Raw genomic sequence first — 23,958 nt, forward strand, 5'->3', positions numbered from 1 at the left:
ATTTTCTAGAACTCTCTGTACTATCTTTGCAATTCTTCTGTAAATCTAAAATTATTTCAGAGTAAAAAGTTTTTTAAAATGTGGGAAGAATTACTCTATTTTATATAAAACCTTATTGTAAAGCTTATTGTTAGGACAGTGAGGTACTGGCACATGGATCAGTGCAAGGACAGGACTGGTGCAGACACAGACCCCTCGAAAACGAACACTTAATTCATACAAAGTGGCTCTGAAGAGCACTGGAGAAAGGGCAAACTTTTCAGTAAATGCTGTTAGATCAATTGGACATCCATATGGGAAAAATGAAACTTACAATGTACACAGAAATTAATTCAGGGTGGGTTGTAGGTCTAAGTGTAGAAGGTAAAACAATAAAGTAACCACAGTAAAACAGGAAAGTATCTTCCTGTCCTTGGGTAAAGAAAGATTTCTTGGGCTGGCCAGTTACTCAGTTGGAAAACAGTGTTGTTTATACCAAGGTTAGGGGTTCAGATTCCCAGACCAGCCAGCCACCAAAACAAAGGAAAGATTTCTTAAATGGGAACATTAATATTGAAAACTTCTGTTGTTCAAAAGACATACTTGCCATGCATGTCACTGAGAAAAGCTTATATCCAGACTATATAAGAAAATCCTACAAATCAATAAGAAAAAGACAAACAATCCAATTAACAAAAAGAGTAAGAAAATCAGAGAGGAACTCCACAAAAGATGAAATCCAAATAGCCAATAAGCATAAAAGGTGTTCAATGGCATTAATAATCAGGGAAATGCAAATTAAAACCACACTGAGATATTAATATGCATCTGTGCAGAAAAGAGTTCACACAGCAGGTCTGGGACTGCCCTCCTTAAGAAGGCTGTTCACGGGCCCAGCCCGTGGCGCACTCGGGAGAGTGCGGTGCTGGGAGCGCTGCGACGCTCCCGCCGCGGGTTCGGATCCTATATAGGAATGACCAGGGCACTCACTGGCGGGTTCGGATCCTATATAGGAATGACCAGGGCACTCACTGGCTGAGTGCCGGTCACGAAAAAGACAAAAAAAAAAAAAAAAAAAAAAAAAAAAAAAGGCTGTTCACGAGGCTCGTCCTTGGCCGGCATTTGGGAACTTGGGTTTCAGGAAGGCTCCCATCATTTCCTAACAGATAGAAGGGCTCACTGTGCCTGGACTGTTTGTACAAACCATGTGGTTTATGCCAAACCTGTTTTCCTTCTGGGAGTCTGGAATTTTGGTAGGTGCCTATATAACCAGTCCCCAATACAAACTTTGGACTTCTAGGTTCGGGCAACCACTTGTACAAGTGTTGTCACGACTTGTTGCTGGAGGAATATGCTATGTGACTCCACACAGAGAGAGACTCTTGGAAGGTTGTGCCTGGTCTCCTCTGGACTTTGCCCCAAGCACATTTTCCCTTGGCTAATTTTGCTTTGTCTGCTTTTGAGGTAATAAATCACAGCCATGAGGGTAAGTCTTGAAAGTCCTCCTGGTAAATTACCGAACCTGGGGGTAGTCTCGGAGACCCCAACACAACCAACATTCAACAGAATAGTGAAAACTAAAAAGACAAGGGTTAGCAAAAATGTAACGTAAATGGAATTCTCATAGATTGTTAGAGAGTAAATTGGTACAACCACATCGGAAAAAAGTTTGGCAATATTTCCTAAAGCTAAACACTCAAAGAACCTATGGCTTATTCTACTCCTGAGTATATATTCAACAGAACTGTATAGACTTATAACAAAACAGACATATACAAGAATATTGTTATAAATATTTACCACAATTAACTTGTAAAAAAAAAAAGAATGTTTCTACAAATAGCAGCCTTATTCATTACAGCCAAACCTGGAAACCACCCCAAAGTCCAACAGCAACAGAATGGGTAGATAAATTGTGGTATATTCGCACAGTGGAATACTATACAGAAATGAAATGGAATGAACTATTGGTACACACAAGAACATGGATGAATCTTTCTCTTTTTTTTTTTTTTTGCTGGCTGGTACAGGAATCGAACCCCCAAACTTGGAGTCTTGGCGTAGAACACGGATAAATCTTACAAACAAAATTTTGAGCAAAAGAAGTCAAACACAAAAGAATACTGTATGGTTTCATTTATATAAAGTTCTAAAACAGCCAAACTAGTTAATGATGTTAGAAGTTGGAATGATTGTGATCTTCGGAGGTGGAGGGAGGCTGGGATTGGGATGCAGCATAAAGAAGGCTGAGGAGGGGCTGCTGATGGTCTACTTCTGGTCGGAGTGGTGGTTACATAAGCGTCCTCACCACTGAGCTGTAAGATATATACTTCTCTACATGTATGTTACACTTTGTTAGTTTAAAAAAATAAGAGAATAGGCCTATATGTCCATAGCCACATGCAGAATCAGCAGATTTCAAATCAACACATAGAATGAGTCCATTTTTATGTAAAAAATAAATTATATGAGTATACATATATATATGCCTGTATAGAAGAACTAGGGAATTACATGCACAAAGAGTAATTAATTCTATGAGATGAGTTGGAGGGAGGGAAGGAAACTTTCATGTTTCTAATTTACCTAATTTTTAAAGTAGTAGAATTATTTGTGGCTCTTACTTTTTTTTGTTAATCTTTCCAAAAATTAAAAAAATGGCAACAACAAAAAACTTCCTCAGCTATGGTTCACCTGAAACCCTTACACATGATGGGCTGGTTCCTGTCTTCTCTCCAGCAGCCAGGACAGCTGCTTCCCATGTTGCATTTGTTACCAGAGAACATCAGTACTGGGATATGGGTGACATCAGCTCCCCCAGATTCTCAACAAGTATAATTTACTTTCAATTGAGGCTTTAAAATAATTCTTTTAGCCCATTTTAATAGAAGACAGCTTCCCTAGCTCCTTGAGAGCATTCGGGGCAAAACCTGTGTGAGCTTAAAGTTCAATGAACTAGAAAATCCAGTCATGTTAGAATCGTTAAATATCCAAGTTGCGTTTTCTCTCCTCTGGTAATGAGAAGAATCAAATAACCTAGAAAGCTGACAGTGGAAATTTTGTAAAAAAAAAAAAAAAAATGAAATAAAACAAAAAACAAACCTCCATGTTTTGAGAGCAGTGCAAAATCAGTTAACAGAGCTTCAATCCTGTATGAAAACTCTAAGTTCTTGTGAAATTCTCCATCGTCCAAAAAGATTTTTTTTATGAAATAAGACAAAATTTGTGATGCCTACGAAGCCCATGGAATGAACTAGATTGGATATATTAAGGCAAGAAAGATCGTGGTGCACAGGTTGGAAGAAACTTACTGTACTTTATATACCAGAATACATTCTAGATGGATTAAAAAGTTGAACCGTTTTAAAAGTTTTTCAACCCCAAAGGGATTGAAAAGAAGAAATGGAACGTCCATTTACCATCTCGCAGCTGACTCAAGAAGTTCAATCATTCAGAGAACCTGGGCCTTTCAGGGACTGGGATTTCACCGCACTATGAGTGCAAGGTAAGGACTCCAGCACCACTAACCCCAAGCCCACCCTGCATAGCTAACAGCCTGGGGCCAGCCGGGCACACTGGGGAGCAGCTCAGCCACCAGGTCATGGCAGGACAGGGGGGTGATGGGCGGCTGCAGCCCAGGCTTGCTGCGATCCTGGGGACCCGACCACTTGCTCCTGGCCAGGTTTTCGTCCTTACCCTGGGGACGGACAGAGCCGAGGATCTATCCGTGGCCGCAACTTTGCCAACTCTTCTGCAGAGTCTGTGGACCTCGGCGGCAAGACGGCTGAGCGGGCCGAGACCACCGACGACTCCGACTCTCTAGACACCATTGCCTCGGACTCTAGAGACTCTTCGGCCTCTTCTTCGGTGACCTCGTCAGGTAATTCCTCGCCTGGGACTTCTGTGCTAGGAGAGGGCTTCACGATCTGCCGGGGAAGGCAGAAACACAACCGAGGCTGCCGTCTCACGGGCTCGCAGACCTCTGTGTCTGCAGGGGTTTAAAGCGCGAGCGAGCACGCCAGCGGCGGAGGCAGCAAGGCTTGCTTCTTCGGAAAGTTCAGTGCTAAGCGTGAAAAGAGCAATAGCTCCTTGTGCGCGGCATTGCTCCCATTTCTCTTAGCCCTATGGTGACCTCTGGTTTTCTTCTGATGCGGAGGGAGATGGGAGAGGTTGTAGAAACTGCAGAACCCGGCTGGGAGCAATGGGCCTCGTCATGAAATTCTGGGTTGTAGCCTTGTTCGGCTCAGATTTCAAAGGGACAAGAGGACTGTGCTCAGCTCTAGCTGCAAGAGGGGCTGAGCTGAAGCCAGGCCTCTGCTCGGAACAGAGACATGAATCAGAAAGCTCCATGTTAAGGGTTTTCCTGGGCTCTGCCTGCAAGAGGGACCCCGTAGCCCCGGTGCGGGGCCACCCCCGCCCCCCGTTTCCCGGGCCGGTGGAGGGCGCACCTCGGCCAGCACGCCCGTGTACTCGGCCCCCTCGCCTTGCTCCTTGTCCCCCTCGCCTTCCTCGTCCTCCACAAAGTCGTAGGTCACGTAATAGCTGTAGGTGACAAAAGGGCCTTCAGGCCCTGGTTCCGGATCCAAGACAGAGGTGTCCAGAACTCCTCTGACATTCCCAATAGTCACCACAAACTGCGCCTCGCGTGCCAAGAGATCTGCAAGGAGGAACGTGCAGACTGAGCGAGCTGCGGGGACGGAAGTCAGCAGACAGACTCCCCGGAGCCCCTTCTCCACGCGGGGCTGAGCCTTAGAGCTTGGCAGGCTGCGGTTCAAATCCCAGCCTTGCCAAGTTCAATGGGAGTGATTTGGGGAAAGTCATTTCCCACTTGTGACATTATAGTTATATATTGGTTTTCATCCACGGTTTCTAGCTTATGCTACTCTCTGACCTTCTCCTGCCCTCCTCTCGCCTGCTTCATTGTCTCCCTGAGGCAAGCCACAGAAACTAGAATTCCCCCTTCTCCAAGGCAGGTCATAGAAACCAGCCCTGAAGCCAGCCATCAAGCCCTAGTCTTTCTGCCTTGGAGCTGGCCAAAAAGAAATTCTGATCCACCTAATCTGATTGTAGGTCATGGGACCCCTATTCCAGAATGGATCCTGCCCCATGCCCAGGAGGAAGGAATGCTGCACAGAGAGGCCAAGAAGAACCTGGACAAACAGGCCTTGCTGGGTTTCCCCACCCAGGCTGTTAGTATTAGATCAGACTCTTTTTGTCCAATCACATTTGTACAAGTTATCGGTGCTTCAGTCATGCCTCTCCAATGAAGTCTCCATCAAAGACCCAAGAGCACAGGGTTCAGGGAGCTTCTGGACAGCAGAACTCATCCACATGTTGGGAGGGTGGTGCATCCCAACTCCACCAGAATGGAAGCTACTGCGCTCTGTACCCTTCCAGACCTCACCCTATGTACCTATTCATCAGGCTTTTTCTTTGTGTCCTTTGTAATAAACCAGTAAAAGTAAGTAAGTGTTTCCCTGATATCTGTGAGCTGCTTGAGCAAACTAATTGAACCCAAGGAGGAGGTTGTGGGAACCCCAATTTATAACTGCTTTGTCATAAGTTCCATAGATCTGGGTTTGTGACTGGCACCTGAAGTGGGGGCAGTCTTGGAGACTGAGCCCTCAACTGATGGGATCAGACACTATCTCCAGGTAGATAGTGTCAGAACCAAATCGACAGACACACAGCTAGTATCCACTGAAGAGTTGCTGGCTTGCTTGCTAGTGGGGAGAAATCACCACACATTTGGTCACAGAAGTCAGTCTTTTGTGTTGATTGTTACTGAGTAAGAATATAGGAATGACACTTCCATGTGTTTTTCCCACTCTTACAATTGGTGTCAGAAGTGGGATTTGCTAGACCAGCCCTGGCTCATGGAAACGTGGTTTGAGAAGAGAAAGAATAAAAGAGTGGAGGATGAGGAACCTTTGATTCCTGTTTGGCCATGTGGTCACTGTGGTATGGAGCCACAGCTCTGCTGCCATCATTACTAAAGGTAAAAATTAGCAGTGGAATTTAGAGATGGACCCCTAAATCCCAGGGAGTTGGTTCACTGGATGCATAAGGAAATGGAAACTAATCAGAAAAAAGCAAAATATCCAATCCTTTGGTTATCATTATCTGCAATAGCTAAAATGAAAGGAAAAGAGCAAGCTGTATCAGAACTTGATGCTAGACCAAACTCAGATTTCAGTGAGTCTGAACTTAGGCCACTAGCTTCAAAGCCTCCCCTCAAGGGAAAAATTATGTAGAGACAACAGAAAGTATCTCTAAGACCCATAGTTACCAAGAAGGTAGTCAATGTGGGGGAAGGGCAAAACCAAGTAACTACTGAAACCAGAGGGTACAGTGTGAAGGAATTGCTTCATTTTGTAGATCGGCATCAACAGCTTCTTGGGGAACCTTTACCAAAATGGATTCTGAGAGTAACTAATTTAGGAGCAGTATCTTTGCTTTGAAATGCTGCAGAGTGGAGAATTATGTTTGCCTTGATGAAAGACCGTCAGCTGACAATAGAACCATCACAGATGGCTGAATATGATATAGACACAAGAGAGGTTATTCCTGAGGAAACAGCCAGCCTGATGGACTGGATAAAAGCCATTGTCAGGTCTGTCTACATGAGATGGGGGACTGCCCAACTCCTGCTGTAAATGTGAAGTGTTGCTCCCCATATGAAGCAGCTGATATACTTCATATGCAAGCTGTGTGGACTGGCTTTATGACAACCCAGTCATGTTATCCAGGTCATGGTAAATGCTGTGGTTAAGGGAGCCCCTTTAGCATGGGCACCCCATGCAACCTTATGGCTGCAAAACAGAGCTACAATTGAGGAAGCACTATCAAGTTTAGTGTCTCACCTACCTCTCCTGGTCTTACAGATACTAATAAAAACATGAGGGTAATTAACAAGAGAATGGAGGGGAGAGTCAAAGGATGCATCCCAGGAAGGTGGAAATGTTTAAAGGATTAGTACGAAATAAGGTAAAGAAAGAAAATATTGATGGGGTGAAACTATGAGAGAAAAGAAAGGGAAAGTTCATGGGACTCGTCCCAGCAGGATGGAAATCTTTAGATGGTTATTAAGAAACAGGATGAATAAATGGAAATTGATGGGATTAAAACAAAAGTTTTAATACAACACTATCAAAGGCTGTGTTGACTGTTGCTGAGTAAGAGTATAGGAAAGTCACTTCCATGTGTTTTTTCTCACTCTTATACCACTTAAGCCTTGTTTTCCTGATCTGTATAGTCGGAATGACAATAACTGCTTGCAGAGATGGTCACAGAGAGGGTTAGAGGTCAGGAATATGTTACCTTTGCACCTGCTACTACCATCAATATTTTACCATTGTGACCTTGAGAAGGCTCCGATGAACCTTGTAGACTGGGCCACCAGGGGGTGATCTCAAGCCACCACAGAAGTGAAAGATTGAAAGAACTGTCTGGGCCTCCCTACCACTTCCGTCCCCAAATCCCAACCACAGCCATCAAATTCTGGGAGAAAACTGACCCAGAAGAAATGTTATACCTGACTGGGGTCTGGGTCAAATGGGGAGTTGTGGGGACAGACGTACACATGTCCCAAGCAGGGTGGGGATGGGCAATGCAGAAGCTCAGGGTGTTGGCTGCCATCCCCCACCCCCATGTCAACCCCCTCACCGCCATGGGGGCTGAGCCCCTGGAACTGATACTTCTCATTAGGTGACACAGTGATGTCATCCAGCACGCAGAGCCAGGCCAGGCTGTCGATGGTGAAGCCACGGTAGTAGGGCACCAGCGCCAGTGGGTTCCCCTGCAGCACCAGCAGCCTCAGGTGCCTCAGCGTCCTCAGGCTGGCGATCATGCTCTGCAGGTTGGTCAGGTTGTTGAAGCCCAGGTCCAGAGAGATGAGGTTGGGCCTGGAGGGTAAGCAAGGAATTAAGGAGTTAGGTGAGCAAGGGACTGGCACCTCTATGTCCAGGACAGACCGAAGGCCTGAGGCTGAGGACAAGGCATGGGAGTCTCTGCCCATGCTCAGCCCATACCCCTTGTTCTGCCCTTAACCTCAGTTAATCCCCCTGTCCACACTCTGGGTTTGTGGCACCCTCGCAGCATGTGGCACAGAGATGGCCTGTTGCACCCTGCCTCTGTCTGACTTTCATTGACACAGATCTCTTCTTGGTCAAACATCTTGGCAGCTCCCATTGAACCTGATACAGTGTTGTACATCTAGAAAGTTCTCCACAAATACTGACAGACTGGAAAGCAAGGCAGAGGGAAGCCACTGTGGGGGAGAGTGTTGGGTGGGGTAGGAGTGGGGTCGGTATGGGGCCCTCTGGGGCTGTGGGGCTGATGCTCTAGAAGCTGGAGGTGGCACATGACCATGGGAAGCCATTCGGTCCATTTCAGGGGGACATGAGTGAGGAAGAACATGCTGGCGAGAGCCAAGGAGGAGCACAGAAGGGGGCGGTAGGTTTCCCGCTGCCACAAACTAGAAAGCACACTGATTTCAGCCCTGACGACAGAGGTAAGAATGACCCAAGGGCCACCTCATCAGCACAGTCTTTGGCAACCAGGCCTGCCCAGTCTCCACACACTGGACTTGGCACTTCGCCTGTCTTTCCTCCTGAGTAGACGAGCAGGGAAGAAGGAGGAAGTTATGGTCACAAGGGGGATTCCCTTGCCTGCTAAGACCCACCCCTCCAAGAGCACGTGTCCGATTGAACCAGCCAAGGGAGAATCCTCCAGGTCATCCGGGAGCAGGAGCGGGTGACGCGGCTGTACACCTTCTGCCCTTCCTCAGGCGGTGGAGCAGGAAACAAGAGTGAGCTGCACCCAGGGAGGTGCTGAGACTCTGAGACCTTCCACAGGACGCTCTGCGGAGCCTCCCTGGACAAGCTCCCTTTGATGGCCTTTTAGGGGTGCTCTCTGATCCCCTCATACTACTCAGCCCCAGGATTTCAAGTTTCCCACTGCTCACCCACCAAGGAGTCAAAGTCAAACATCAATAACTGGGGGCGACTATTCTGCATGACTTCTAATGGATATGACTTTTCAATAACCATGGAGCGTTCCGATGAAACCTAGAGTTGTCTCTAGGGCAGTGGTTCTCAACTTGGGACAATTTTGTCCCTCAGGGTACATTACGTATTGTCTGGAGACATTTTTGACCGTCACAGTGGAGGGGGAGCTGCTTCTGGCATCTAGTGGCTGGAAGCCATGGATGCTGCTAAACATCCTACAATGCACAGGACAGTCTCCACAGCAGAGAATGATCGGCCCAAATGTCAACAGAGATGGCATCAAACCAAAGGCTCTGACTCACTCCTGCTACCTCTTGGTGTCCTTCCTTGGGCTTCAGTGGGAATTTTCAAAATGGGTCAGAGAAATCAATTCTAGGTCTGGCGTTAGCAGTCAACTGGCAGGTACAGAAAAGAGCAAAGCTGAGGTCTTCAAGCCTCCAGGGTAGAATTGCCCAGACTTAATACTTAATCCCTCCCTTCCCCTTTTTCCATTTGGGCTCCCAAGTTACCAGTGATGGGTGGTGATGTACAGACTTTCCAAGGGGCCCAGAAGTTTGTTGTGGCCTAACCCCAAGTGCTGCAGGCCAGGGGGCGGGTGGGCGCACAGGCACTCCATGCTGGCGATCTGGTTGCCGTAGAGCTCCAACACCTGAGAGGCAACAGAGAAGGCCCATGATCTTGACGGCTAAGCCAGCAAGGAAAATTCAATTCCTTCCTCTGCCCTGGACACTTACAAGAGGAATTATGAATTCTTCGTGCCCTGCCTCCCTGGGTCCAGCTGGATTCCCTTTTGAAAATCCAGGAGGACAATATTCCCACAGCAGGTGTTGGAGAGTTTCTTTTCCTTTTGTGAAGGAAACTTCAGAATTTGGAATGAGGGGTGGGGGTGGAATGGGTGGGAGGGGAGATGTGTAACATTTTGCTACCTTCGGTACCCATGGGAATATGTCTCTGGCAAAGCCAAAAGGGACCCTGGAAGGAATAAGTAGTACCCCCAAAGATAACAGAGAATTCTGTTCCTTGCTCATATTTCTCATCCAAGGCCTCACCTGGTTTTTCCTAAGCGTGGCACAGAGCCTTACTAATGAGTACTTTCTGCCACTCAGTCCACTATTCTCAGCATTTAACTTAAAATTGAAACCATTTTGACATGCTCAGCTGAAGACTCATAATAAAGCCTGGCCTACCTTTTTTAAAACTATTATTTATTATTTTTTAAAAAATTTTTGGGTGGCTGATCGGTGCAGGGATTGAACCCTGGACCTTGTTGTTATCAGCACCATGCTCTAACCAACTAAGCTAACAGGCTAGTCTTTATCTATTTTTTAATTGTGGCAAAATATACATAACATAAAATTTGCCACGTTGACCATTTTTAAGTGTACAATTCCATGGTATTAATTACATTCATAATATTGTGCTACCATCATCACTATTTCCAAAATTTTTCATCACCCCAAACAGTAACTCTGTAACCATTAAGCAATAACTCCCCATTGCCCCTTTCCTCCAGCCCCAGTTATCTCTAATTGCTTTCTGTCTCTGTGGATTTGCCTCTTCTAGACAGTCCATGTAAATAGAATCATACAATATTTATGCTTTTGGGTCTGGCTTCTTTCACTTAGCGTAATGCTTTCAAGGCTCATCCATGTTGTAGCAGGTGTCAGTACTTCATTCCTTTTTATGGCTGAATAACATTCCATTACATGGATAGACCACATTTTTTGTTTATCCATTCATCTATTTATAGAGACAGGCTGCTTTCCATCTTTTGGCTATTGTGAATAATGCTGCTATGAACATTAATGTATGAATCTGTTTTGGTCCCTGCCTTCAATTCTTTTAGGTATAGATCCAATGGAATTTCTGGGTCATATGTTAATCCTATGTTTAATTTTTTGAGGAACATGACCTATATTTCAAAAGACTGGGGCTGGGCCTTAGCACACAGCCAACCCTGGCCAAGCCTATGCAGGGCAGGACCTCTGGGCAGTGCTGGCTCAAAGACCCTAAAGGAAGTGGCACTCCTTCACCTTGAGTGTTGGGGGCAGATTGACAGCATCGACCTCCTTGATTTGGTTCGCACTCAGTACCAACTCTTCAAGCTTTAGAAATTTCAGAAGGTCTCTATCCACCACGCTCACCTGGAGGGAAGGAAAGGAAGCTAAGGGCTGTCGTGGGCGAGGTGGCACTGAGCAGAAACCAAGTGTCCATCAGAAAAACAATAGCCCATCCATTTAAGGTGATCTTCCAACCCTCCCTCCCAGCCCCACTCTCCCCCCCAAGTCTTTCCCACTCATTCTGCAGAATGCAAGGGCCCTTCCAACCCTCACGCCCCCGCCGGCCTTCTGTGCTGTGCAATGTCCCTGCCAGCGACAGAGGCTCCTCCTTGGACCGTAGCTTCTTGTGAGGCAGGAACCCCATCCTCTCTGCTGCCTACCCCAGAGCCACAGTGAGCCCCTGGGGCCCACTGACTGGCACTGAAGTGAGTTAAAGTCCTCAGGAGTCACTCTGGTCTTCACAAAGCAGAGTCAGACCAGAAGCTTCAGTGGCCCATCCATGAATTCTCAGTTTTCTATGGTCTCAAAGACACCTGGGGCCCTTCATGGCCAGGCCTCTCTTCCCTAGGGTGACAACTGTGTGGTTTGCCCAGGATGGATGGGGTTTCCGGGACACACTCTTTCAGCGCCAAAACGGGGTAAGTCCCAGGCAAACTGATGCGAGTTGGTCACCCTACTGGTGCCTTAGTACCAGGTAATTTCCTAGTTTTTCTGGAAAAGGAAAGCAAAGTAAAGGCTCGGGAAGGCTGAGACCACATTTCTGTGCAGCTTGGGGGCTCCGTTATTGATCTAAGCAAAGAAGGCTTTTTAGTAACAGAAATTACTATAGTTAGGACTATGCCACCCCTCCCCCCAATCCCTGATTCCTGCAGTTTAAATGAAGTAATGAAATAGAGCTCCCCACACCCTCATAACGTACACTATCTGCTTCTGTAGAATTGCTTGCTTAACCTAAGTAACTCCATTTTGCCCCCTGTCTGACCTGCAGACTACCCTCCCCTTCTGCATGAGAAACCATTGACCTTCTCATAGAAACAAAAGCCATTGCATAGAAACAGGAGTCATACACAGTGAACTATTACATGGGAACATACACAATGAAAAGTTGTATGCTTGATTGTTCTAACGGCTCATTCTTGGCCTCTGTGACCTAGCTCCCTAGCTTGCTTTGTGCACCTGGACAAACCCGTGTGCCAACGGGATGTAGTTTTTGCCTTTAAAAACCTCACAAGACCAAGGCCCAAGGCCGCTCTTCCTTGGTTGCTCCTTGGGAGACAGTCACTGGCCAGCTGGAGTGAATAAACTGCCCTTTTCTGCACGAGTGGCGTGTAAGTGCATTTCTTGGGGGAGGGTGCCTCACAACAGTAAAACCAATATGGACCATTCGAAAGGTCTTTACTAGGACCCAAGAGGGCCAACTGCAGGACACGCCAGAAATCAGCTGTAGAAGGAGCACAGTGGGCTCCCTGCAAGGGTGGAGGAAGAAGACACATAAGGAAGGACGACTGGCCCTGCTTGGTGCACAGCTGGCAAGATGAACTAGATGGAGGACAGGGCTGACCTTGACATCGGCCCCCAAAGCAGACCCTGAGGCGCTGGGGAGAAGGGCACCCTCCCTTCATCCTCCTCCCACGTGACACCCTGCAGGTGGCGCCCCTGCCCCAGCACGCACCTCCTTGTCCACCACCCGCAGCGACCGGAAGTAGGAGTAGAAGAAGGCGTCTCTGAGCATCAGTGGGTTCTGGATGGCCAGTTCTCTTAGAAAACGGTCCTCAGCACTTGAAGCTTCCAGCAGGGCCCAGGGAGAGTGGGGGCTGCGGACCAGGTCCAGCAGGGCCTCCACGGGCTCCTCCCCGGGGCTCCCACGCTCCTCCTCTCTGGGGACCAGCTCCCTCCATGTCCGACAAGTTTGAGGAAGAAATCGCGACTTATTCTGCAGTGGTGGAGGTGGAGAATTTCTCTAAGTTATGACATAGGCCTCTTAAGGATCTGGAACTCAACATTGAACAGATTGTAAAGTAGGACACCTGGAGGGAAAGAGTTCTGAAATCTAGACCATGAGGAATTGATAATTCTGATTATTAGCTGTAGATATAACCACAGATGAGGGGAGATATAAAATAATGAAAGGTCCAATTCCTGCCTGAAGGCGTTTCTTGAGTTGGGAGCCTCAAACATTCAAGTGAAGCATTTAAATATTTAACTCACAATTTATGAAAATGTATGTGCTACAAACGGGAGGCACAAAAGGCAATCTTAATCATGGGAAAGTTTTCTGGAGAAGAGTGGCAAGGCTGCGAAGGTGAATCCAGAACTGGTAGATGCCACCAGTGGATGGTGAAAGCTTTGGCTTCCGAAGTTCACTCTCTCACAGCCCTTCCTCCTGCGCCTGCTGAGACGGTCTTTGAAACCCAGAAGCTCGCACAGTGCAGGGGCAAACTAGGTGCTCACTCAGTGTCTGTTGACTAAGTAAACAAATGAATTCTTTCCCTGGTTGGCGTCTCAGATTTCTTATAAGAAGGAAGGCCAACTACTCTTTCGCTGAGTGTGGGGAGGCCCCAGCTGCCAACCCAGGCCACCAGGCCTTTCAGAACTCAAGATGTTCCTGCCACACCCGAGGAGCCTCTGGTTCTAAATGTCCGCCCCTCGTCCCCATCCCGTGCAACCCAGCCGAAGGTGATGAGGCCCCTCTGGCCACACTGAAGCAGGATGAACGCAGACACTGAAGAGATAAAAGAACCTTCGTGGGCAGCAAAACCACATTTTCCTTCTTCAAGCGGTCACAACAACGCCCAGCGCCCTATTCCCTTCTGCCTCCCCTCGCCCAGAAGCCGGGGACAGGTGCGCGCGCTCCGGGCCTCCTGAGCGCATCTGTGACCTCAGAGGCGGGAGTGCAGGGGTGGAGACCCTTCTTCCGCACGAGCCTGCACAGGACCGGCCCCCACACTAGGCTTGGGGCTGGCTTTGAGTACTTGAGCGCTCAGTAAATGGAGAAACTCTTCACCCAGACAAAAGCTTTTCACCCCAAAAGGAGCTCAGCCTCTCGACACGTCTGGGCTGTAGGGTGTCCCAGATCAGGCTGATGTGCCCAGGATGGGCGTGGTGCCCAGGTCTAGGCAGAGGCCCTGCCCTCCACCCTGGGTGAGCGCCCACCGGCCCAGGTGGGGTTCTAGTCCGTGCACTTTCCGTGCCCCAGTCCCCGCTGTCCAGCCGCTCAGCGCCACCCCCACTTCCCAAATCGGCCGCTGCCGAGATGCCCGGATCGGAACCTCCTCTCAGGCCTCAACTCCGGGTCTCGTCCCCCGCTCGGCTCCCAGCCCCTCGGGCCCACCCGGCTCGCACCCAGGCCTGGGCCGCGTCCTTCCCCAGCCTGCCCTGCCGCCTGGGCCAGTCCCCTCCGGCTCACTCAGCCCCCGACCCGGCCCTCGGGCGCCGCACCCAGCTGCCGATGCCGCACGGAAACTCGCTCAGACACAGCTGCCGCAGGTGCTCGCGCACGGCCGCGCTCACGGTCCGGGGCAGGGACCCAGCCCCGCGCGTGGCCTCCATGCCCGCCAGCCGCGGACCCGCGTTGCTAGGCAACCGCCGGGCGCGTGCTCGAGTCGGCAGGCGCGCGCGGCCGTCCAGGGGCTCCCGGAACCCGCTTGTCCTGCAGGAAAACGTCTTCCAGGCAGGGGATCGGACTCCGGCTCAGCCCCAAACCGCTGACCCCAACAGACCGGTGCTTTAGCCGCTACAGCTCCCAGCGGGCGTCGAGCGCTTCGCAGAGGCAACCGGTTTCTATTTCTTCTCCCAAGCACTTCCCAGGAAAATGCTGATTCTTATCCCATCTGACAAATCTACAAAGGAGAAACGACCCCACGGTCTGACATCTTAAGATTCCAGTCAGGGTATTCCATTGCGGATCCCTCTAACCCCGGAGTCGGGGGTTTTCCAGTCTACCTGTATAGCCATCCTAGGGCCCGGACCCCATTTTAGACCCATCCAGTCTTAATCATCTCTCCATCACCAATAGTATGCCACACAGTAGGGGCTCCTGGGAAGTGCTTTGTGAAATTAATGGGATAAGGTGAATCTGAATCCTGTAATCGGGAAATGCAACATCTTTGTTGAGATACAGTTTACATACCATAAAATTCACCCATTTAAAGTGTACAATTCTGTGGGTTTTATCAGCACCACGCTCAGCCAGTGAGCAAACCGGCCATCCCTATATACGATCCGAACCCGTGGCCTTGGTGTTATCAGCACCGCACTCTCCCAAGTGAGCCACGGGCCGGCCCTTCTGTGGGTTTTAATATATGCACAGTACAACTGTATTCATAGTGCATCTGTCACTGTAATCTAATTTTCAATATTTTCCTCACCCCACAAGGAAGCCCTGTATCCATTAAGCAGTCACTCCCCAATCCCCCATCAGCCCAGCCTCTGGCAACCACTAATGCGCTTTCTGTCTCTACGGATTTGCCTAGTCTAGATATCTCATGTAAGTGGGGTCTGCCGTCTTTCACTGAGCATAATGTTTTCAAGGTTCATCAGCATTGCAGCATGTATCAGTACTTCGTTCCTTTTCATGGCCCCAAAATACTCCATTGTGTGGATATACCACATTTTGTTTATCCATTTATGGGTGGATAGACATTTGGGTTGTTTCCACTTTTGGCTATTATAAATAATGAACATTTTTGTACATGTTTTTGTTTTGCCCTTTTTTGGTGAACATATGTTTTCATTTCTCTTGAGTAGATACCTAGGAATAGAATTGCTGGGTCATATGGTAGCTCTATGTTTGACATTTTGAGGAACTGCCAAACTGTTTTCCACAGAGGCTGTACCATTTTACATTCCCACCAGTAATGTAGGAGGCTTCCATTTTTTCCATATTCTCATCAACACCTGTTATTTTACTTTTTTACATTGTTATAACCACCTTAGTAAGTGTGAAGTGGTATCTCATTGCGGTTTTTATTTGCATTTCACTAATGCCCGACTACTGATATTGAGCGTCTTTTCATGTGCTTATTGGCCATTTGTAGATCTTTGGAGAAAATATCTATTCAAATCCTTTATCCATTTTTAAATTGGGTTACTTGCCTTTTTACTGTTGAGTTGAAAGAGTTTTTTATGTGTTCTGGATACTAGCTCCTTATAGATGATTTGCAAATATTTTCTCCCATTCTGTGGATTGTCTTTTCATTTTCTTGATAGTGTCTTTTTATTTTAATGAAGTAATTTACCTGTTTTTTTCTTTGGTTGTTTGTGCTTTTGGTGTGATTTCTAAGAAACTGTTGCTTGAGTTTCGAGCATTCTTTATATATTCTACTCACAAGTCCTTTGTTAGATTTGTGATTTACAAATATTTTCCTCCCAGTCTAGTCTTGTCTTTTCATCATCTTAACAGTGTCTTTAAAAGAGCAAAATTTTTAATTTTGAGAAAGTCCAATTTATTGATTGTGTTCCTTCCAAACGCACTCGCTGTGGTGGACATCTGTCTTGATCTGTTCCTGCTGCTATAACAAAATTCATGAAACTGGGTAGTTTATAAAGAAATTTATTTGCTCACAGTTCTGGAGGCTGGAAAGTCCTAGATATAAGGTGCTGGCAGATTCTATATCTTGTGAGATCTGCTCTCTGCTTCCAAGATGGCACTTTCTTGCTGTGTCCTCACATGGCAGAAGAGATGGAAGGGCCAGGTAACTCTCTGCAGCCTCTTCTGTAAGGACACTGTATTAGTCCGTTCCTGTTGCTTATAAGAAAATACCTGAAACTGGGTGATTTATAAAGAAAAAGGACATTTATTGCTTATAGTTTCTGAGGCTCGGAAAGCCGAAGTCCATCTGGTGGTGGTGACAGTGATCCAGCGGTCTCACATTGCAAGACGGTGGAAGCAGAGAGAGCAGAGAGAGAGAGAGACAGACTCCCTCCCTCTTCTTTTAAAGCTCTCAGAACCATGCCCCTGACCACCATTTTTAATCCATTCACCACTTCATGGCCCTATAACCTAATCACCTCTTCGAGGCCCCACCTTACAATTACCATAATAGGATTTCCCACCTTCTTTACAATCACATTGGGGGCTAAGTTTCTAATACATAAAACTTGGGGCACACAATTTAGGCTTCAGGGAGTTTGGGGGGGACATAATTCAATCCACTACAGACACTAATCCCATTCATGAAGAGCCCTCATGACTTAATCACTTCCCAAAAGGTCCCACCTCTTAATACCATCACATTGGGTTTTAGCTTCCAACATATGAATTTTGGAAGGACACATATATTCAAACCATAGCAACATCTACCATTCTTTTTGACTGTCCTATATAGGAACACCTTTCTGTTATTAGAAAAGTTATCCAAAACTGGGATATAAGGCAACAACGTGACCATGTCTTTTCAAAGATAAAACAATTATCTACGAGTCTATAATGATATAAATAAATCAAGGAGATGAATCACAGATGGCTCCTGGGATTTTGATGAAGCAACAGGATGGATGATGTGCAGTGAAGGAAGAGAAGTCTAGAGAGGGGAAGTCATGTGTCCTCTTTGGAACAAGTTAAGTTCAAGATTCCAATGGGCATCTATTCAATGTCAAATCAGCCATTGGATAGGAGTCCAGAGCTCAGGGATGAGGTCAGGTCTGGGTGGTCCATAGAACCCAAGATGTACAACAGAAGGGACATAGCCAGGAACCCCCTTCCACCCTGAACCCCAAGACACCCTCCACCCACTTAATCACTTCCCAAAAGGTCCCACCTCTTGATACCTCTTGCCTCTTCTTATCCAAACTTCTTGACAGAGTGGTCTACACTCACTTTTTCCTCATTTCCCAGACCATAATACGGCTTCCATGCCCACTATTTATTCAAACTCCCCTAGCAAAATTCCTATGACCTCAGGGTGCCAAATCAAGTGAATCTCTTCAGGCTGTATCTTATTTGACCTTTTCATGGCTTGTGATGATGCCAACCATTTCCTCCTTCTTGAAAAACCACTTTTCATCTTGTCCCATGATGATACATCTTTCTGGTACTTTTTTCACCCCCCTCTTGAGTGTGGCTTCCTGGTGTTCTAGACCAAATCATCTTTCTCTCCTTGTCCTATTAATGGAGGTATGTGCTGGAACTCCACGCTTGACATCCAGATTCACACTGGTCATCTCTCGTGGGCTTACAGTTTGATCAACCACAATATATTGATGGCTTCCAAATTTATGTGTCTAGTTCCTTCCATCAGGCTCCAAATCCAGCCATCCAATGGCCTGCAGCATGTCTTCCCTGGAGTGTTCCACAACACCTCTACCTCACTGTGTCAAAAGCTGAATGCCTCACTTTACCCAAGCCCCAAAGGCTTGTGATCCCCCTGTGATCCTCTCTTAGTTGCAGCACCACCATCTACCCAGTTGCCCAAACCAGAAACCTAGAAGTTGTCCTCAACTCCTCCCTTTCTAATATCCCCATACCCAATCTCCATCTCACAAATTTTCCTTCTTAAGTATTTCTCCAACCCATCCACATCTCCATATCTCCACTGTTACTAATATCCTGTTCAGATCCTCGCCTTTGGGCGTGTTCAGTTTGAGGTACAGGTGGGACATTCAGGTGGAAGTTTAGATCTGGAGTTTGAAGGAGAGAGACATTAACATGTGAAGACTGTATCAAGGGTGGAGACTTTGGAGATGTGGCCATTAAGGGACTAAGCACACAGGCAATTCAGCCTAGAACACTGAGAGGCGCCGTCAGAGGGGCAAAAGGTATCAGGACAGCATTTTATGGAAGGAGAGGAAAAGGAGGTTTTCAAGAAAGTGGAAGTGGTTAGCACCTTTACATGCCATGGAGGGGTCAAGTGAAATGAAGGCTGAAAAGAATCCAGTATGGTTGGCAACACGAGGTCTCTGGGGACCGTGGTAGCACTCTGTTGCTGCTGTAACCAAACCACAAACGTAGCAGCTTAAAACCACAAACTTACTGTCTCACAGTTTCTGTGAGTCAAAAGTCCAGCAAGCTGTGGACAGATTCTTTGCTCAGAATTTCACTGGGCTAAAATAAAGGTATATCGGGGACTGGGATTCTCATCTAGGGCTAGGGTCCTCTCCCAAGCTCACTTTCATTTCTCTGTCGTGCTTTCTACCTGGTGTCCTTCACCTCCAAGCTAGCAAGAGCAGCTGAGTCCTTCTCGTGCTTGGAATCTCTGACTTCGGCTGTCCTCTTCAGGTTTTAAGGGTGCATGTGATTACATTGGGCCCACCTGAGTAATCCAGGATAATCTGTTTTAAAGTCAACTGATTAGTCACCTTGACTACATCTCTAAAGTCCCTTTTGCCATGTATTGTAGCATAATTATGGGAGTAAACACCAGCAGATAAAAGTCATGCCTACCACAGCTTCACAAGAGGAGTGTGATTAACTTGTTGGGGTGGAAGCCATATTGTGGTGGTTTGGAAAATGAGGAAAAAGTGAGTGTAGACCACTCTGTCAAGAAGCTTGGATAAGAAGAAAAAGACAGCAGTGGCTGGAGGGACACTTAGGGTTCAGGGTGGAAGGGGGTTCCTGGCTATGTCCCTTCTGTTGTACATCTTGGGTTCTATGGGCCACCCAGACCTGACCTGACCTCATCCCTGAGCTCTGGACTCCTATCCAACAGCTGATTTGACATTGAATAGATGCCCATTGTCATCTTGAACTTAACTCATTCCAGACAGGACACTTGATTTCGCCTCTCCGGTCTTCCCCCTCCTTACTGCACGTCATCCATCCAGTGGCTTCATCTAACTCCCAGGAGCCATTCTTGATTCATCTCCACACCCGCTCATCAGCCACTGCTGTAGCCTCCATGTCCATCGCCGCACCTCAGTCCAAGCCACCACTATCTCTCCCCTGGGCAGTTGCATAAACTTCTGACTGGTCCCCCTGCTTCTATCTTAGATTCCTACTTCCATTCTCCACTCAGCATCCTATTTCTTTCCCTCTTTTCAAAGTATGCCGGATCCTATATTTCCCTACCTAACGGAAAGATCTTTGCCATAGCCTCAAGACTCTCTGTGATCTGACATCTGCCCACCTTCCCGACCCCCTTCCCTTCTCTTACTCAGTCCACCTACCATGACCTCCTTCCTGTTCCTGGAAGAGCATCAAGCTCATTTTTGCCTGGGGACTTTTGCACTAGTGTCCCCTCTGCTTAGAAGACTCTTTCCCCAAATCTTCTCCTGGCCAGCCCCCTTCTAATCTTTTGGGTCTTGGCTTAAATATCACATTTTCAGGGAGACTTTTTCTGACCACCTGACTTATTATCTAACCCATCACCTTGTTTGATTTTTATAGCTCTTTTTATTGCTTGTACTTTCTTGTTTTTAGTGTTGTCCATTGTCTGCCCCTTGCCCACTGGAATGCCAAGTCCTTGAGGGCAGGGACTTTGTCTAACTTGTTTGCCTCCATTCTCAAGACCCTAGAAGAGGCTTGATCAAAGCTGGCACTTAAAATATGAATAAGTGGTTTCAACAAATACCTTCCGAGCACAGATTCTGGTTCTAGGCCCCAGGGTTGCAAGGGCACAGTCAAGAGTCCACTCATGTTCAAGGCCAAGCAGAGCAGAGATGAAGCCTTTGACCCACCACATTCCCCGTGGTTATTGTGGGCCATCCCCGGACAATGGCATGGCTGCTTCAGAAATTTCCAAAGATAACACATATGCAAATCTCATGCCACCTTTGCACCTACGCACACTCAGTGAGACCTCCCCAGAAACTCCCTGTGGGGCATTGACCCTCAGCTCCTGTAAGTCACCTGTTCCTTGGTGGTTGTGCTTGTCAACCCTGGACTTCAAAATTTCTTCTAGTCAAAACGTGGTGCTGATAACACCAAGGTCCACAGTTCGATCCCTGTACCAGCTAGCCACAAAAAAACACAAAAATTTTCTTTTAGTCAAATCAATAAGCTCTTTCCAAGAAGAAATGGCAAAGATGTGTGTGCTTTCCTGTGGAGTGTGTGTGCGTCTTCACTGAGTCAAGTATCTGCCTGCCTTGAGGGTAACCTCAACATTTCCTTCCAGCCCTGCTCTCACCCAGACTTTGGCAGAATCTTGAAAGTGTTTTGTGGAGAAAAGCTGAGCAATGCTTTGCCATGGGCGGGACGCTGATGGTTCTTCTTCCTCGCACTGGCCTTTATATACCTCTGGCGGCTATCGCAAACACATCTGGCTCCAGAAGCTGTTGCCAAAGCGGGCCTTGCTCTCTCTCGCCATGGGCTCTCACGCAGGTACCTGGGTCCTGGTGCTCACTGTGTCTGGGGCATAGTCTCATCTCACCCAGCACTGGAAGGATTCCACCCAGCAGCTGCTCAACAAGGGCTTCCGAGGTTGAGGCTGTGATGGGCAAGGGGTCTGATCCGTGCACCTCACAGCATCATTCTTTTTCTGCAGGACCCACATCGGCCCTGTTCCTGCTCTGCTGCGTGGGAACCTGGTTGTCCTCCCATTTGTCACCCATTCCTCCATTACAACCAAGTGAAGTACAGAAAATAATCGTGGAATTACAGTCTTTGTCTAAGCAGCTTTTGGACGACTATGTAAGTGCCCTGGAGATTTCTTTTCCAAACCATTCCTTTAAAATGCCTTCCATTGCCCCCAGAAGCAGCTACTCTTTCCAGATTGGAAGCTAGGGCTGTGGATAGGTAGGCAACTAGAACTGGAACAACTACATGGGTTGATAGAATTTTTATAAGGGTAAAGATGCACTAACAGGGGGTCAGAGGCAAATGTTAGCCCAAAGAGCCAAAACCTCAACTTCCCATTATACCATAGGGTCCACTTTAGTAGGCTTCCTTATCTCAAACCTGTTTGGTTCACAGTGCTAATAGAGTTTTCCTGCCTGAAGTATATCCGCAGAGATGGCCATCTTGCATTCAGCAGCCCTTGAAGCAGCAGCGAAAGCGCATCAAAGCTGCAAAGGATGTCCTTATGTGGGTCACCAAGGGGCTTTTACTGCAGAGAAGGGCAGTTAACTGTTTGCACAATGCTCCATTTGTGTAATTAGGACCCAGCCTGCTTCTAGGAGGGGCTCTGCTGGCCTGAGCCTGTTAAGGGTAAGGTGTGAGACTGAATCAAGCTAAATATTCTTTCATTTACTCAGGGCTGGGATCATGGCAGAATCTCTTTGATGATTTTGATTAAACAAACAAATACCAAAACTTGTCAACAATTCTTGAAATTGGCATTAACCTTCCGTCTGCCCTGGCATTTTAATTTTAGGCTCAGCCTTCTTTTTTTTTTTTGCGGCTCCCCAGTACAGGGATCAAACCCTTGACTTTGGTGTTATCAGCACCACACTCCAACCAAGCGGGGAACTGGCCAGCCCAGCCTTGGCTTTATTTATTTATTTATTTATTTATTTATTTATTTATTTATTTAATTTTTTTTTAAAGAAAATGTGATTTTATTAATATCATTTTTTTACAATGTAGGATGCTGTTGCGGACGGAGGGGGAGAGAGGAAAGGGGAAGGAAATGGGATGGAAGAAGGAGGAAGGAGAAGGGGGTGATTGAGGCCTGTGGCACCCTCCACATTCCCACAGGGGGGTGGAGGGGGCTTCCAGTGGTGGCTTGGTCATTACTTGGCTTTTATAAACACAAAAGACAGAGGTTGTCACCAGCCACAGCTGGCCAGGAAGTTCAGGTTGCTGAGGTGCTTTTAACAACTCAGTCTAACCTATTAGTCCTTAGGAAGAGGGAGGGGACAGGGAGTGGTCTGGAGTCCTCGATTTGTTTGGAAAAACCCTCCCTGGTATCTTGGAGGCCTTTCCAGACAAGCACAAAATTCACCTTTATAAGCGGGGGATATATGTGGCTTTAACACAGAGTCCCAAAGAGCAAGGAGCTGGCATGGATACCAGATGCACTCCTAGTTCCCACCTCCCTGAGCTCCTGAGCACCTAAGAGCAGATTCCAGAAGGCTGTGGAGGCCCCAGCTAGATGGGGTAGAGGTGACAGGATGGAGCAGTGGTTATAATCATAAGCTTCAGACCTGCTGCCAGACCTGGGTTGGAATGCTGGGTCTGCCACTTAATCTTGAGCCAGCCCCGTCAACCAACTGAGCTCTAAATTCTTCTGGAAATGGGGATAGTGATGGCCACAGCCTCACAGGGGTGTTGCCCTGATTAGATAAGATGTGTACCAGGCCTGTCACAGAGGAAGCACTCGAACGTTAGCTCTTGGGATTTCTAGCTGTTATTGAAAGCCTAATGCTCACCGTTTCCCCTCCTCGTTCACAGGTGAAGAAAGAGAAGGGGGTACCAACATCCCAAAGTTACACGCTGCCATGTTTGACCCCTGACCCCCAGCCTCCAAACAACATCAACAGCTCAGCCATCCAGGCACATTTCAAGACGATCAGACAGTTAGCAGATGACAACCGTGTTATCAATGAAATCATAGAACAGCTTGACAAACTTGAAGCTCAAGATGCACCAGCAACAAATGTTTCTGTGCCTACAGATACCCTTGAACGTAAACGCTTCATCTTGACTACGTTACAACAGTTTTCAGAGTGCATGAACCTCGTATTAAAATCATTGAACTCTGGAACCCAATAGGCCATTGAATCTATTCCTTTTTGAATGGCCGAAACTTAAGCAGCCTTAAAAAAAAGATGACTGACAGCAAAGTGTGAAAACTCTGCTTGAGTTATTAAGTAAATTATTCAAATTATTCCAATGCATAATCCCAATGAATCCTCAGATGGGCCAGTTCTGGAGGACTAAGATTTAAATTTATGAATTAACTTGAAAAAGATGATGTCATTGTTATTAGTCTTGGTATTTAAAGAGTGTTTATCTTCTGCACACTTAAATCTTACTTCTTCTCGTTGTACCCCTGTGAGGGTAAGAGGTGGCAGCTATGTTAATTTATTGGTATTTA

General features: G+C 47.1%; 3 protein-coding genes across 4 annotated transcripts in view; 1 reads left to right on the top strand and 2 right to left on the bottom strand.

The window, feature by feature from the left end:
• LRRC43 (leucine rich repeat containing 43) overlaps nucleotides 1-20,687 on the bottom strand; it is a 36,444-nt gene extending 15,757 nt beyond the window's left edge. Inside the window, exons 1-8 of the mRNA XM_063087728.1 lie at nucleotides 20,554-20,687; nucleotides 14,486-14,696; nucleotides 12,720-12,980; nucleotides 11,021-11,131; nucleotides 9,497-9,636; nucleotides 7,645-7,883; nucleotides 4,428-4,636; nucleotides 3,676-3,905 (exon numbers count right to left, since the gene is read on the bottom strand). Coding sequence (XP_062943798.1) covers nucleotides 3,676-3,905; nucleotides 4,428-4,636; nucleotides 7,645-7,883; nucleotides 9,497-9,636; nucleotides 11,021-11,131; nucleotides 12,720-12,980; nucleotides 14,486-14,696; nucleotides 20,554-20,687 — 1,535 coding nt within the window. The remainder of the gene's footprint in view (nucleotides 1-3,675; nucleotides 3,906-4,427; nucleotides 4,637-7,644; nucleotides 7,884-9,496; nucleotides 9,637-11,020; nucleotides 11,132-12,719; nucleotides 12,981-14,485; nucleotides 14,697-20,553) is intronic.
• Nucleotides 12,935-23,958, bottom strand: part of MLXIP (MLX interacting protein) — a 76,829-nt gene continuing 65,805 nt past the window's right edge. Inside the window, exons 18-19 of one of the 2 annotated variants that reach the window (XR_010022707.1) lie at nucleotides 20,832-20,935; nucleotides 16,704-16,760 (exon numbers count right to left, since the gene is read on the bottom strand). The gene's annotated coding sequence lies outside the window, so the exon portion shown is untranslated. Of the gene's footprint in view, nucleotides 12,981-16,703; nucleotides 16,761-20,831; nucleotides 20,936-23,958 lie in introns of those variants that run through there. The other variant, XR_010022708.1, reaches the window with a different exon arrangement.
• On the top strand, nucleotides 21,287-23,633 carry IL31 (interleukin 31). Its single transcript, XM_063087729.1, has 3 exons — nucleotides 21,287-21,302; nucleotides 21,466-21,611; nucleotides 23,313-23,633. Exons 1-3 carry the CDS (start codon nucleotides 21,287-21,289, stop codon nucleotides 23,631-23,633), a joined length of 483 nt encoding a protein of 160 aa, XP_062943799.1.

This window comes from Cynocephalus volans, chromosome 2, assembly GCF_027409185.1.
Source record: "Cynocephalus volans isolate mCynVol1 chromosome 2, mCynVol1.pri, whole genome shotgun sequence".
NCBI lineage: Eukaryota > Metazoa > Chordata > Mammalia > Dermoptera > Cynocephalidae > Cynocephalus > Cynocephalus volans.

What these genes read in the sequence shown, in the direction of transcription:
- IL31 (XM_063087729.1), top strand. An exon ending in AGCAGCTTTTGGACGACTAT is followed by an intron (nt 21,612 to 23,312) that starts GTAAGTGCCCTG and finishes CCTCGTTCACAG; the next exon opens with GTGAAGAAAGAGAAGGGGGT.